This window comes from Barbatula barbatula (genome assembly GCF_947034865.1).
Source record: "Barbatula barbatula genome assembly, chromosome: 8".
Lineage (NCBI taxonomy): Eukaryota > Metazoa > Chordata > Actinopteri > Cypriniformes > Nemacheilidae > Barbatula > Barbatula barbatula.
This window is the reverse complement of record NC_136771.1, coordinates 5,282,676-5,295,810: the sequence shown is the minus strand read 5'-3', so window position 1 is coordinate 5,295,810 and position 13,135 is coordinate 5,282,676. Positions and strand designations below refer to the sequence as shown.

The 13,135-nt window shown below is 41.3% G+C and overlaps 1 protein-coding gene across 2 annotated transcripts in view; it reads left to right on the top strand.

Moving 5' to 3' along the window:
* itsn1 (intersectin 1 (SH3 domain protein)) overlaps positions 1–13,135 on the top strand; it is a 39,566-nt gene that overhangs the window by 21,146 nt on the left and 5,285 nt on the right. For both annotated transcript variants that reach the window (XM_079462165.1, XM_079462164.1), the window contains 18 exons: positions 546–658; positions 745–959; positions 1,044–1,165; positions 2,979–3,301; positions 3,390–3,561; positions 3,697–3,902; positions 4,229–4,311; positions 4,431–4,597; positions 6,063–6,108; positions 6,309–6,430; positions 7,033–7,153; positions 7,280–7,471; positions 10,918–11,039; positions 11,230–11,336; positions 11,599–11,782; positions 12,479–12,577; positions 12,667–12,834; positions 12,920–13,132. In XM_079462165.1, coding sequence (XP_079318291.1) covers positions 546–658; positions 745–959; positions 1,044–1,165; positions 2,979–3,301; positions 3,390–3,561; positions 3,697–3,902; positions 4,229–4,311; positions 4,431–4,597; positions 6,063–6,108; positions 6,309–6,430; positions 7,033–7,153; positions 7,280–7,471; positions 10,918–11,039; positions 11,230–11,336; positions 11,599–11,782; positions 12,479–12,577; positions 12,667–12,834; positions 12,920–13,132 — 2,775 coding nt within the window. The remainder of the gene's footprint in view (positions 1–545; positions 659–744; positions 960–1,043; positions 1,166–2,978; positions 3,302–3,389; positions 3,562–3,696; positions 3,903–4,228; positions 4,312–4,430; positions 4,598–6,062; positions 6,109–6,308; positions 6,431–7,032; positions 7,154–7,279; positions 7,472–10,917; positions 11,040–11,229; positions 11,337–11,598; positions 11,783–12,478; positions 12,578–12,666; positions 12,835–12,919; positions 13,133–13,135) is intronic.

Here is a 13,135-nt window from a genome sequence, read left to right as displayed (position 1 = left end):
TTGGTGGATTTATATGACATCACATAAGCAGCAGTCGTTCCATTGGTCATCTGAGACGGTCTGCTTGTTTTGTTATTGCCGCAGCCCCCTTCGAAATGAGTTAAGTGACCATCGGAGTTAACTACAGATATTTGAACAAGATGGTCACATATAAGCAATACTAAAGGCCAGTTCACACCAAGAAATGATAATCCACATCACCATTTACATTTTAAATGTGTGCAACCTTTTTGATTGGCTGTCAATGTTTTATCGCTTATCGGCCCAAAGAAATCACTCTGAAAGTGATCCCAACAGAATTGTTCCTCTCTATCGCTATAGGTGTGTTGTGGATTCTCTTACATTTAAAATGATGACTTCATAGTTATTGTCATTGGTGTAAACGGGCCTTTAATCTCTTTTTTGTCAGTCATGCAAACAGTCTTTTTTCTCAATTGATGCGAACGTGTCCAGTCAGTGTGAGAGAGAGAGAGTGCTAGCACAACAAGCTCCATTGCCCCCATACTCCCCTTACCTGTCCTCCTATATCCCATCATGCATTGCAGGAACTGAGAGAAATCCACAACAAACAGCAGAGGCAGAAACAAAAGAATCTGGAGGTGGACATCCATCCCCAGCCTCCACAAGACAGGAAGTCTGCAGAATTACAAGAGTCTAGGTACTTTGTGTATCTTTATGATACTAATAAACCGTAGTAGTAAACTTCAGCTCCTCACATTTTCACATTCTCTCTCTCTCCTCCAGATTGTCGGTGCCGGATGAGGGCATGTCCCCGGCGTGGCGGGATGATGGTTTGGGAAAAGCTCCCACTCCACCTGCGCCCCAGTCCTGGATGAGGCGAGTCAGCATAGAGGAGAACCACAGCAGAGCCAACATTCAAGAGAACCTCTCCAAGCTTTTCACACAGCAGCCGCATCCGGGAAAACTACAGCAAGGCCCGTCGCCCTGGTCTGTGGCTGGTAAGATGAGATAAATGATTTGCAGATGTTGAACCAGATCAGATTAAGCTGACTCTTGCATAAATCCACGTTTGTACATTGTAGAAAAGCTCCCGGTGTCTGGTTTTAACCAGGACATGGTAAAGGTGGTCTACTACAGAGCGCTGTACCCCTTTGAAGCTCGCAGTCACGATGAGATCACCATTCATCCAGGAGATATAGTGATGGTAAGACCGATGTTTGTTATTGGAGAGTCAATGAGAAATACATTTTTTATTAGTAATATTTTGTAGAGTAACACAAGGATTGCTCTCAGTCCTCAAGTGTGTGTCTGTGTGTGGGATTTGGTGTGTGTATGTCTTGGTGTGCCCCTGAGCACACACTTACTGACCTTTGACCCTGCCTCTGTCCCTCCCTGTGCTCACTCTGCCTGAAGGTGAAGGGGGAGTGGGTAAGTCTTCTGCCCCTCATCCGTCCTCTCAGCACTCGATCTGGTTTCTGTTGTAAACACACTCTGCCACATCCCCAGTTAGACGCTTTGAGTATTTATATGAAATAATGTATCTACTAGATGCCTTGGAGTTAAACATTAAAACACTTTTGGTTTGAGTGGCAGTGTTTGTTTCTAGATTGTCTCAGCAGTCCTCTGTGTTGTTAGTCTGAGCGGTATGTTGGTAGAAATGATAAGTTTTTGCTTCAGCATCACATCAAACTTAACAAATTCAACAGAGAAGGTTTTATTTTTTTCTCATTTTATGAATACCTTTATCGACAACTACTATGTGGCTGCATGTTTGTTTCTGTTGTTGATTCTTTTCTGGCATCGGCCTGCTGGAAGCTCATTGATGTCTGGGGTTCTTTACCATCTCCATTTATTCCACTTCCTGTATTTGGTCAACAAAGCAAGTCTTTCATTCTGGCATTACATACAGTGATACATGCATTTTTAAGGTGTCATGAATTAAAATCAAATTTTAACCTGAGCTTTTGTTATATGAAAGCTCGTTGTATTCAAACGAACATCCTGTCAGAACTGAAGTCGGCCTTGTTACTGAAATGACAACCGTTATTGACACCAGGCCCATCGAAAGCCAGGTTGAACACCGCCTCCACAAAACAATATCAACAACTACTTCTCTAGCCCCGCCCACTGGTTTGCGAATGACTTAAAGCATGTACACGTAGCACACACTCCCGCATTTGTGATGATTGACAAACTGGTAACCATAGCAACATATATTTTCTGTGAAATCTGGCAACCCCGGCACTTTAGCGAAGAGCTCTCGAGAGCGGCTAGCTATGTGTCATATGTGCAATAGCGAGGACTTCTTTTATTAGGAATGCAGGGTTGAAGTTTATTTTTTAAGACATTCCAGCTTACGTGGGTAAAACATTAAGCGTTTGTTTGCTTCATTTCACCGTGGATTCCTTTCTTAACAAGGCACATGTCGATGTTGGATTTGCAGAGAGACTGGGGTCAAAAAGCAATGCTGTTCCGTCAATATTGGATTAAACTGGAATCTTATGCGAATAAAAATATATGTACGATGCGTCACTATTGCTTTGTTAGAGATCGCTTTATACATCCTGATTATGTGTAACCTACGTGTCTAACCAAGTTAACGGAAAGGCTCCAACTAAGCACACAGAAATGCAATGGCATGGCACACAGCAGTCTTTTGGAACTGTTATCCAATCATAGCAGTAAGCGTTTACTTCCAAGTATTCAATGCGGCCCGCCCATAAAAACCGAGCGTTTCTTGAGCTGGCCTCAAAACCAGGGTAGAAAATAACCTATTACTTATTGATTTTTATGTTTTTGAATGTAAAAACCACGTGAATGTCATAAGTTGACCTCAGACAACAGTATAAAATAATAAAAAATGCCAGTTCATGACACCTTTAATTCATGTGTTTGTATGTTTGTACCTCACGTGAACATATTGTGGTTGGCTGGGTTTGTTCATTAGTCGCATCAGAGATCTTTCAGTTTGCTGACTTTTTGTACGTCTCTCAACCGCTCTTACTTTTGGGTCTCAGGTGGATGAGTCTCAGATGGGCGAACCTGGATGGTTAGGAGGAGAGGTTAAAGGGAAGACTGGCTGGTTTCCTGCCAATTATGCTGAGAAGATCCCAGAATCTGAAGTTCCTCTCAGTCTGAGGGCCAGCACTGCATCTAGCACCCCGCCTAAATTAGGCACCCATATGTCATCCACTTCTTCGTCGACCACAGTTGCGCCCGTACAGCAAATTCCCACGGAGTCTGCATCGATAGCCCCGCCATCTTCAGCCACAGCCCCTTCAGGAGGCCCCGCCTCCTCCTCTTCCTCAACATCCAGCAACTGGGCAGATTTCAGCACTACGTAAATTGACCTGTTTCCCATAAATCTGCATTCTTATTCTTAAATTTATTTCTTTTGTAACTTAAATGGGTCATTGAAATTTGTTCAGGTGGCCGTCTAACTCCTCTGTAGAGAAGCAGGATAGTGACGGGTGGGACACATGGCCGACCCAGCCCACTCAGCCATCTCTCTCTGTGCCCAGTGGTGGTCAGATGAGACAGCGCTCGGCTTTCACTCCTGCCACGCTGTCGGGCTCCTCACCTTCACCTGTGCTCGGACAGGTATGTGTGTGATATGCTCTCCGATTTTAGTAAAAAAAAATGAACAAAATACTTTTTTCAAAATGATTCGTTTTTAAACTAGCAGTTTTAATTGGTTGGCTTGTGATTGATTGATTTCCTTTCCTGACCTCTCAGGGTGAGAAGGTGGAGGGTCTGCAGGCACAGGCTCTGTACCCATGGAGAGCTAAGAAAGACAATCACCTGAACTTCAACAAGAACGACGTGATCACTGTGCTGGAGCAGCAGGACATGTGGTGGTTCGGGGAGGTACAGGGGCAGAGAGGATGGTTCCCCAAATCATACGTCAAACTCATCGCCGGGCCTGTGCGGAAATCTATGAGGTGTGTTTCTGTGATGGTATAGACCCCTTTTGTGCCGAATACTTGTTTTCTCTCTGCATTAGCTGGAGGCGAAAACCTGAGGCGGCCAATATACCTGCACATACCTGCTGCGTTTCATATTTATCACTTCGCGGCCACATTGCAGCTTCTTGCGATTTGCAATGTCTCACATCGCGATTGCGATTTCGATTAATCGTTCAGCCCTAGCAGAGGCATGATCACACTAAAAGCTAAACTGATCCTCTGTTAAAATTGTTCTTCCAATTTTGGGCAGGCTCGTAAGGAATGTGTTTTATATGCATGTAATTGCTGTTGTTTTGTTTCAGTATTGAGTCTGGCTCCTCTGACAGCCCTCCTAGTGTTAAGAGACCCAGTCCCTCTCCGAACAAACCCACAGATCTCGGAGAAGGTGGGTATACCCGCCACATCATAAACGGGCAATGACACATGCTGATGTGATTTTTCTAAATCACAATAAATATTTGAATCACATTATAAGTCTGTCTGTCATTGTGTGTGTTGACACAGAGTATGTGGCCATGTATACATATGAAAGCAGTGAGCAGGGTGACCTGACCTTCCAGCAGGGGGATGTCATCACAGTCACAAAGAAAGAAGGGGATTGGTGGACCGGCACTGTGGGCGGGAGGACAGGAGTCTTTCCCTCCAATTACGTCAAACCTAAAGAGTCTGAGGTAAGGGCGTAGTGAAAACCTATTGTTTTTGTAGTGATTTTTATTCTTATTATTATAATTTTTCTGCCTTAAAACGCGTCGCCCAGCCCAAACCGTAAGTCGTAGAAACTCGAGACTTTGTCAGTTGGTTGTATCTGTGCAGGTTACTCAGAAACCGTGAACCAGCCAAATCGGCCCATAGGTGGCGCTATAGCGATGGCCAATGCGTGTGGGCTCAATGCTCGTAAACCGGATGTCGCACAACAAAGTGTTTGGTGTCATTTGAATCCTTGGCTCCAAACTTAAAAAATGTCTATCTCCGATTAAATTTCCGGTATGCAAATTTTTCCGCTAATTTGCATTTTATGGAAAAAAATCTAACCAACGCTGATGAATTCTGTGGAGTGTGAATGTAAATATTCATTGAAAAAAAAGTTGAAGTTTCGATTAAGGGTTGCTAGGGGGCATCAAAACATCAAAACCGGAAGTAGCCTATTTCACTAAAATGACCATAACTCGTGAACCGTTTGAACTATCTTCACGGGGCTTAGACCGTATATGTAGACCCTTAGTCCGGGGTCACAATAAAAAAGACTCAGTGTTAAAAAGGGCTATAACTACGCAACCGTTTGCCCGATCGACTTATTATTTGGTATGGTGTGTCTTTGTGTCATGCACCATGACTGTATAAAAGGACTTTGGTGTTTCTCAAAAAACGTGGCCGCTATCGGCCAATGAATTTTGAGCACTCATTACACAGGGTTAACGGGGGCCGATCAAAACGACACTCGCTGGGCTTGTTCGACTCATGGTCCTGAAGGTCTGTAAGAAATATGAACTCATTCGGCCACTAGGGGCGAAATAACGTTTTTGGAGTGCTTAAACAATTGTGTATCACGTGACATACATCTACAGGTTCTGATACGCTTTGAAAATAAACGTCTCGGCTCAGAAACTTCAGACTTCTTGAGTTTGAAAGCACCTTCGCTTCAATTTGAAAGCCAACAACAATGAAAATCGGATACTCATTAACAAATTGTCCAAATGATTTGACAGTCAGAAATATAACATTCTTGTAGTATATGTGCATGTTTCTGTAACCATGCATAGTTTGTATGAGTTGATACCTGTCATTTTTCTGTGTGTGTGTGTTGGACTTTGATCCTTCATGGGTGTTGAGGTGTGAACCCCCTAAACTGTTCATGAATGCATGACTGCTTTTGACTGCCTTAAAATTCGAAACCCGGTAAATGCTGCTTGCAGCTTTAATTTTTTTAGTTTTGCCCAACTGTGGAAAAATAATGAAACTAATCTGAAATTATGGAAATCAGAACTGCATTGCGTAATAGTGATTTGAATGTTTTCAGCATTTACAGTTTTCATTAAAACATGTAAAAGAAGTTAGTCAACAAAGCAGTTTGAAATGTTTATTTAGTCAAATGAACTGTTGAATTTAGTATCAGCAGCACTCTTTTTTTCTGCCTAGGGTTTGGGATCTGCTGGGAAAACAGGAAGTTTAGGGAAGAAACCAGGTGAGAATAGTTTTCCACATTTGGAATTCTCAAATAAATCCACAACAACAGATCTTCATGGTTGTATCTAAAAAAAATCAGAAATTTGACTGACAGTCCTCAAACAAAGATAAGAGGATTTTTTTAGATATTTGAATGAGAGATCAATCCAGTGCTCGCACCTTGGTATTTTCTCATAACTGTTTCACTTGTGCCTTCAGAGATTGCTCAGGTCATCGCACCTTACACGGCCACAGGGTCGGAGCAGCTGACTCTGGCACCCGGACAGCTCATTCTCATTCGCAAGAAAAACCCTGGAGGATGGTGGGAAGGAGAACTTCAGGTCTGCTTTGTTTAATGTTACCCCAGCCACGTACAAAACAGGGTGTCCATGGGGTCTTAAGGCACTTAAAAGTATTAAAAAGTCTTAAAAACCATTTCCAAGGTCTTCAATTGTGTATCATCTTTTCATGTCCAAAGAGGTCATGTGCTAAAGTTATCCTGAATTTAATAATTGTGTAGGCGAATGGTGGGAGGTCCATTTACACCCGGTTGTTAAATAACATCGTTGACTAATGGGGAAATGCTAGTTTCGTGCAAATGTTTGTAGGATTCAGAGTAGGAACCAAGGCTCAGGGCCATCTCGGGGAATAACCGCGTGGCGTACTGCTCTGTGTCGGAAGGCGATAAGTGTAGCCTCGATGTTGGGTGGTATAATACACTTGATGCGGGTGTATAATATTTTAAATAATCTGGTATAGAAACAGCATCTGTTTGGCTGTTTTTGGTCATTCTACTTTATTGAAATCTGAGTGAATAATATGATAGTGTTGTATTTTAATGCTTTTGAAGACATAATCTTTATATTTATATTTTTCTAATTTAGACAAAGCTGAAATTGTCTGTGTAAATGTTGTTTAAACCTACTGCCCTTTTTTTCGGTAGGCAAGAGGAAAAAAGCGTCAGATTGGCTGGTTTCCAGCTAATTATGTTAAATTATTGAGCCCCAGCACCAGTAAGACCCCCACAGAGCCCATCCCACCCAAGCTGCCAACACCCAATGCAGGTACAAGTCCGAGAAACTTTAGTGCACTCTTGCCTTTGTGTCTTTTAAAGTGAAATGATTTGCAAAAGTTTGCATTGGAGCTTGCTGTTGCTACACTTATTTTTCATTCGTGTTTTCATACCATAGTGTGCCAAGTCATCGGCATGTATGACTACATAGCTCAGAACGATGACGAGCTGCCTTTCAACAAGGGCCAAATCATCAACGTGTTGAGCAGAGAGGATCCCGATTGGTGGAAAGGGGAGCTGAACGGTTCTGTCGGCCTTTTCCCATCAAACTACGTCAAGCTGACCACCGACACCGACCCCAGCCAACAATGTGAGTCCAGACTCTTTCCCTCACTCTGTTAAACATGCGCTAAGGCTAAACGTCCATCTAGCCCAGTGGTAAATTCAGAATTTCAGTTTCCCCCGATGCGAGCGTCCTCCAAATAAAGCATTTTGCTTGAAGCATCGCAAATATCATCCAGTTAAATGGACATATAATATTTTCGTAATGATCTTTGAGGACCTTCTCAAAGTTAGCTTTAGTAAACGTTTTGTTAGACGTACCTCATGGTGTGGTGAAGTTACAGACCAGTCCTTATCCTCTGCCACACTGAAGCCCCTCCCCTTCCTGTCACCAAGCAACCTGTCACCTCCATGTCGTAGAGCATTACGTAGAACGACCTCATCTCTTTCTCTTTGCCTGCATGCTAGTGTCCTTGTCATTGTGGCGTCCTGTGAAAAGTGTCTTGCAGAGTCCATTTAGTTCTCCTAGCTCGTAAAGATTTTTGCACATTGTGTTTCCTTTTTCTTTTTTTTCCTTTTATTTGCTTATGTGCTGTGTTTTCCTCTTTCTAGGACTGTTATGTTGCCCATATCCCACTCAGCCTTGAAAGTCCTCAAAGCGACCCACTATCCCTTAAACTGTGCCCAGCGGGATGATGGGAGATGGAACATTGATCATGTGACTGCCCCCAGCTGGCTTTGTGGCCAGAAGAGACGAATGCTACAGAGAGCAGTCGTTAACCTCAATATTCCGAACCGTAGACGCTCGCCAAAAATTGCCAGCCGGCCTCCTTCGCATTAAAGCAATTAAATAAACAAGAATGCCTAACATTTGAAGGATTGCTTTCCTTTTCTGTTTACAAATTCATGAAATTAATCATTGACACTGAATTTGTATAATGAATTCAATGCACTAATCACATGAAAATGCTGGATAGTGGGTCCTTTTGTGGCTTTCCATGATCTAGTCCCAAAGCCCCGCCTCCGTAGGTACAAATCCGACCAATCGGAACGCTTCCATTCAGTGTTAAGTTCCAACGCTCCATCTGACCAATGCTTACCGCTTCTTCAGGCCCCAGCCCCTCGATTCCTCATTGGACCATAGCACTACAGAATGACCCACTATTCATGAGTCATGACGTAACCGGGGTGCAGAAACAAACGTGTCATAACTTGTTCGTGGTTTGGTCATGGCAAACTCATTAATGTGTGGAATTGAGACCGCGATGTCGGACCAATTCCAATATCAAAATGTATGTTGAATGTCATAGTTTTTCATTTTGAATGCCAGATTATGTCTGAAATTAAGGGATTTCTTGAAAGGAGTGGTTTACCCAAAAATGAAAAACACGACCGAATTTTCATTTGTGGATGAACTGTCAGTTTTAAAGAAATCGAATCCATGTTTGTGGACCTCATGTAGAATAATATCGTGTGTCATCCATAACACCCCCACCCCTCCCTTCCAGAACATACAGGTGCTGTCAGTCAATTTGACGGATGGGATGAACACCTCTGTTCATCCTGTCCAATCACATGCCTCTGTGTCATTGTTTGTTACATGTTCATACCAAAACAGTGGACGAATAGTTTGGCAGTCTCTTGTGTTGTGTTTTGTTTTTGTTATGTTAAGTTTTCAATGTTTGCTTCATAATGTCTGTGTGACGGGGTTGAGAATTGGTGTTGCAAACCAAAAAAAAACTGCACAACTGCCACTTGAGGAGAATGGTACATTTGTGAGCATTAAACATTAATTTCTGTAATTGTATTTCCCATGTCGATGAATGAATGCTTTTGTATTCTTTAATCTCGTTTACTGTCCTTGTGTTGATTGAACGGCAGTTATTTTTGAAATGTTGATGTTTATTTGAAGAACACTATATTTCAAGTTGTTCCTTATATAACAACTCACTATTTTTATATTGATCAAAAAGTTGTTATGCATAATAATGTAAAAAAAGAATAGCCAGCCACTCTAGTATGTATGGACGTCCAAATACCATGAAATTTAATCTTTAAGTTGGGTTTTGTCACTCTTCGACGTAATCTATTGAACTGAACAGCATTAAGAGCTGAATAGAATCTTAATAGCATCCTAATCACAAATGCTTATAAATAAATAGACGTTTACAAGTGCAACAAGAAAGACTGGACAATTTTTAACTTGAAACTGGTACGGAGCATGAAAGCCCTGAACAAAGCATTACGGCCATTAGATCATCCAATGGTTTGTTTAGAAAAGGCTTGGTTTTAATTTAGGCTCCTACAATATTTGACCGACAAGTTAACACGTGAGCTCTGATTTTATTTCGTTTTTTTGCCTCAAAATAGTATTGTATACATCCATTTCTGTTATGATTCGTTATTGGTTCCACCGCATGAGAGCATTGCTGCTTTATTATTGGCTGAACGGACTGTCAATCGTATTTCTGATCAGTCTATTGGGTTTCTTTTGTTTTAACGAAACAATAACCATCCTCAGACTACAGAAGCACAAACGCTTCCTTACCGTCCGACATCTGCAATGCTGTATAATGCATCTGTTTTGAATCTCTCGCAACCATGTCCGAAACCTTTACCATTGTATGTGGTTATCAAAGCATTTTATCAAACATAAAATGAATGTACAGTTACAAACTCGACTATATATAATAATTCCTAGCTTTAAAGAAGTGTCATACCATCTTTATAAGAAAAAATGATGTGTAACCATTAAAGAACTCCTTGGCAACTGCAGACTTGTTGGGTTATTTTCAGTCACGTGTTGATCAAACTTCTCAATCTGGAACAATGTGCATGCGTTTTGATGGTGAGAAATGAGTACTAATAAAGAAAGAATACAATTTGCTTTATTACAAGGATGTCTAGAGTACTTGCTTCTGATTGGTTAGTTGTGGCACTGTTGATGGATATTTATTTTTATAATGGCAACAGATATCCGTGCTAGTTTCTCCTACTGTATCACACTGTGGTTCAAAACTTATGAACAATTTGATGTACCACTAGATCAGAAAATTATTATGGCCACTTACGATGACGATATTATTGCAATATCTATAAAAACAAATCTTGTTTTTTGTCCAATGAATCACACTCTGAAGGCAAAATGTTAAACGCGTACAAAACCAACTAAGTCCAGATAAATTGACAATAGTATAATGTGTAGTATAAACACAATATTGATAATCATGGTTATTCATATCATTGTCAATACAAATATATTTTGTCCAAATATGACTTTATTATTTGTGCTATACAACTCCCGATGACCCTCTCAGGTTTTATTATATTTGCCTTTGGAACATCCCTGTGCATTTTAAGTAGGAAATTGAAAAGTTAAATACTTATTCGTCGTTTTTATCTTGCAAATGTTCTAAAGTGAGTAATTTTGTGCTTGTTTCGATTTACTTCATTTACACCTGCATTAACATACTAATGTAGTCTTTGAATTATTACCGTAAGCATGTGAATTTGGATTGTCTGTGCATTCCGCAGGGTGTGCGGACCTGCACCTCCTCGACATGCTGACCCCGGTGGAAAGGAAGAGGCAGGGCTACATACATGAACTTATTGTTACAGAGGAGAACTATGTCAATGACCTCCAACTGGTCACTGAGGTAAAAAAAAGCAGGAGAAACATTCATTTAACTTGGCGAACATTAGTGATGGGTGTCTAGAGAATGTTCAGTAAAGTCACGCCAGATAAATTAGTTGAAACCGGTGAGGTGACGTCACTAAAGTTTTAATCATGTACGACATTTAATGTATTCTATCTGAAGGAATATTTAAGTGATTTTTTTTTTAAAGATATTTCAGAAGCCTCTGCTGGAGTCCGAACTGTTGACGGAGAAAGAGGTGGCCATGATCTTCGTCAACTGGAAAGAACTGATCATGTGCAACATTAAACTACTCAAGTACGCCACCTTCTGGTTAATAATGTAACCCTGTCCTCTGACAGTGAACTAACCCCTGCCTCTAATCCTCCTTTTCCCTGTAATGGAAATTGCTCCAAAGCCATTTTATAAGAATGCAGTACGTCAGAGTATTAAAGTAATGAAGCATGTCAGGTCATTTACATTCACACTTCATAGCTCGATTATAAAGATGACTATAGAAATAAATGGGATGTAACACCCTGTCATTACATTTCCTGTAATGCCGCTCTGCTGTCTCCAGGGCGTTGCGGGTGAGGAAGAAGATGTCAGGTGAGCGAATGCCGGTGAAGATGATTGGTGACATCCTGACAGCTCAGCTTCCTCACATGCAGCCGTACATCCGCTTCTGCAGCTGCCAGCTCAATGGCGCCACCCTCATCCAACAGAAAACGGACGAGGTGCCCGAATTCAAAGACTTTGTCAAGGTGAGACTTTTCTTTGATGAAATGTTCTACTGTACTGTTCTTGTTATTCCTGTCCACGCAAGCTTATGTGAAAATGAAATGACCATGATCAAATATTTGTTGTTCTCTAACCTTTGAGCTACAGACACAATTGCAATGTCATCTGAAGAAAGATGCTCAGGAACTTTTTGTTAGATAAGCAAAAAGAAAACGTTACAGATGTTGGAGTATAGTGGAACTGAAGTCGAAGATTCTTTTATTTCCTAAACAATATATTCATGTTGTCCGCGAGCAACCCAGAAAAACTGTGGTCATCACAAAATATTAAATATTTAAATAATAATATAAAAAAACAATGTAAAATAATATATGAAAAGTTGAATGGTGATATTTCTTCAATAATGATAACAACAATATAGTAAAAAATATATAAAAAACATACAACAATAGCATGCACATCATCTGTTGATCGAAACAAATCATATCAGAAAAATATATTTTTTAATTTATAGATTTCCACAAAACATGTAATGTGGCATCAGAATTTTCTTTATATCTGGTGTGCCGACTTTACATTTATTTTTCTGATTATTCAAAGTTTCATTGAATTGTTTACCCTAGGCACAAATACTTGCTTTACTGAGCAAAATATAAACTTTTTTGAGTTGTTTTTTTTATAGACATACTACAGAGATTTATGAATTGCATATTTTACAGAGGTTGGCGATGGACCCTCGCTGTAAGGGAATGCCCCTGTCCAGTTTCCTCCTCAAACCCATGCAGAGAGTCACCCGCTACCCCCTCATCATCAAAAACGTACGTACATGTTCGTCATCCGACTACTCGCTGATCATTAGATCAAACGCAGAACCTTCGTCTCACAAAGCCTCCCTGCCCTCACGCAGATTATAGAGAATACTCCAGAGAGCCATCCGGACCACAGTCACCTGCGTCTAGCGCTGGAGAAGGCCGAGGAGCTGTGCTCGCAGGTCAACGAAGGCGTGCGTGAGAAAGAAAACTCGGACCGGCTGGAGTGGATCCAGGCGCACGTGCAGTGTGAGGGACTGTCGGAGGTATGACGACAACAATCTTGGCGCGTGCACAGGGTCTGAAGTAAAACAGTTTTGCAACAAACTCTGTTTTCCTCTCTCTGCACAGCAACTTGTGTTCAACTCTGTTACAAACTGCCTGGGACCTCGAAAGTTCCTGCACAGTGGCAAACTGTACAAAGCCAAGAGCAACAAGGAGCTTTACGGCTTCCTGTTTAACGACTTCCTGCTCCTCACGCAGATCATCAAACCTCTGGGCTCGTCCGGTAACGACAAGGTCTTCAGTGCCAAGTCCCACCTGCAGTATCGCATGTACAAAACGGTG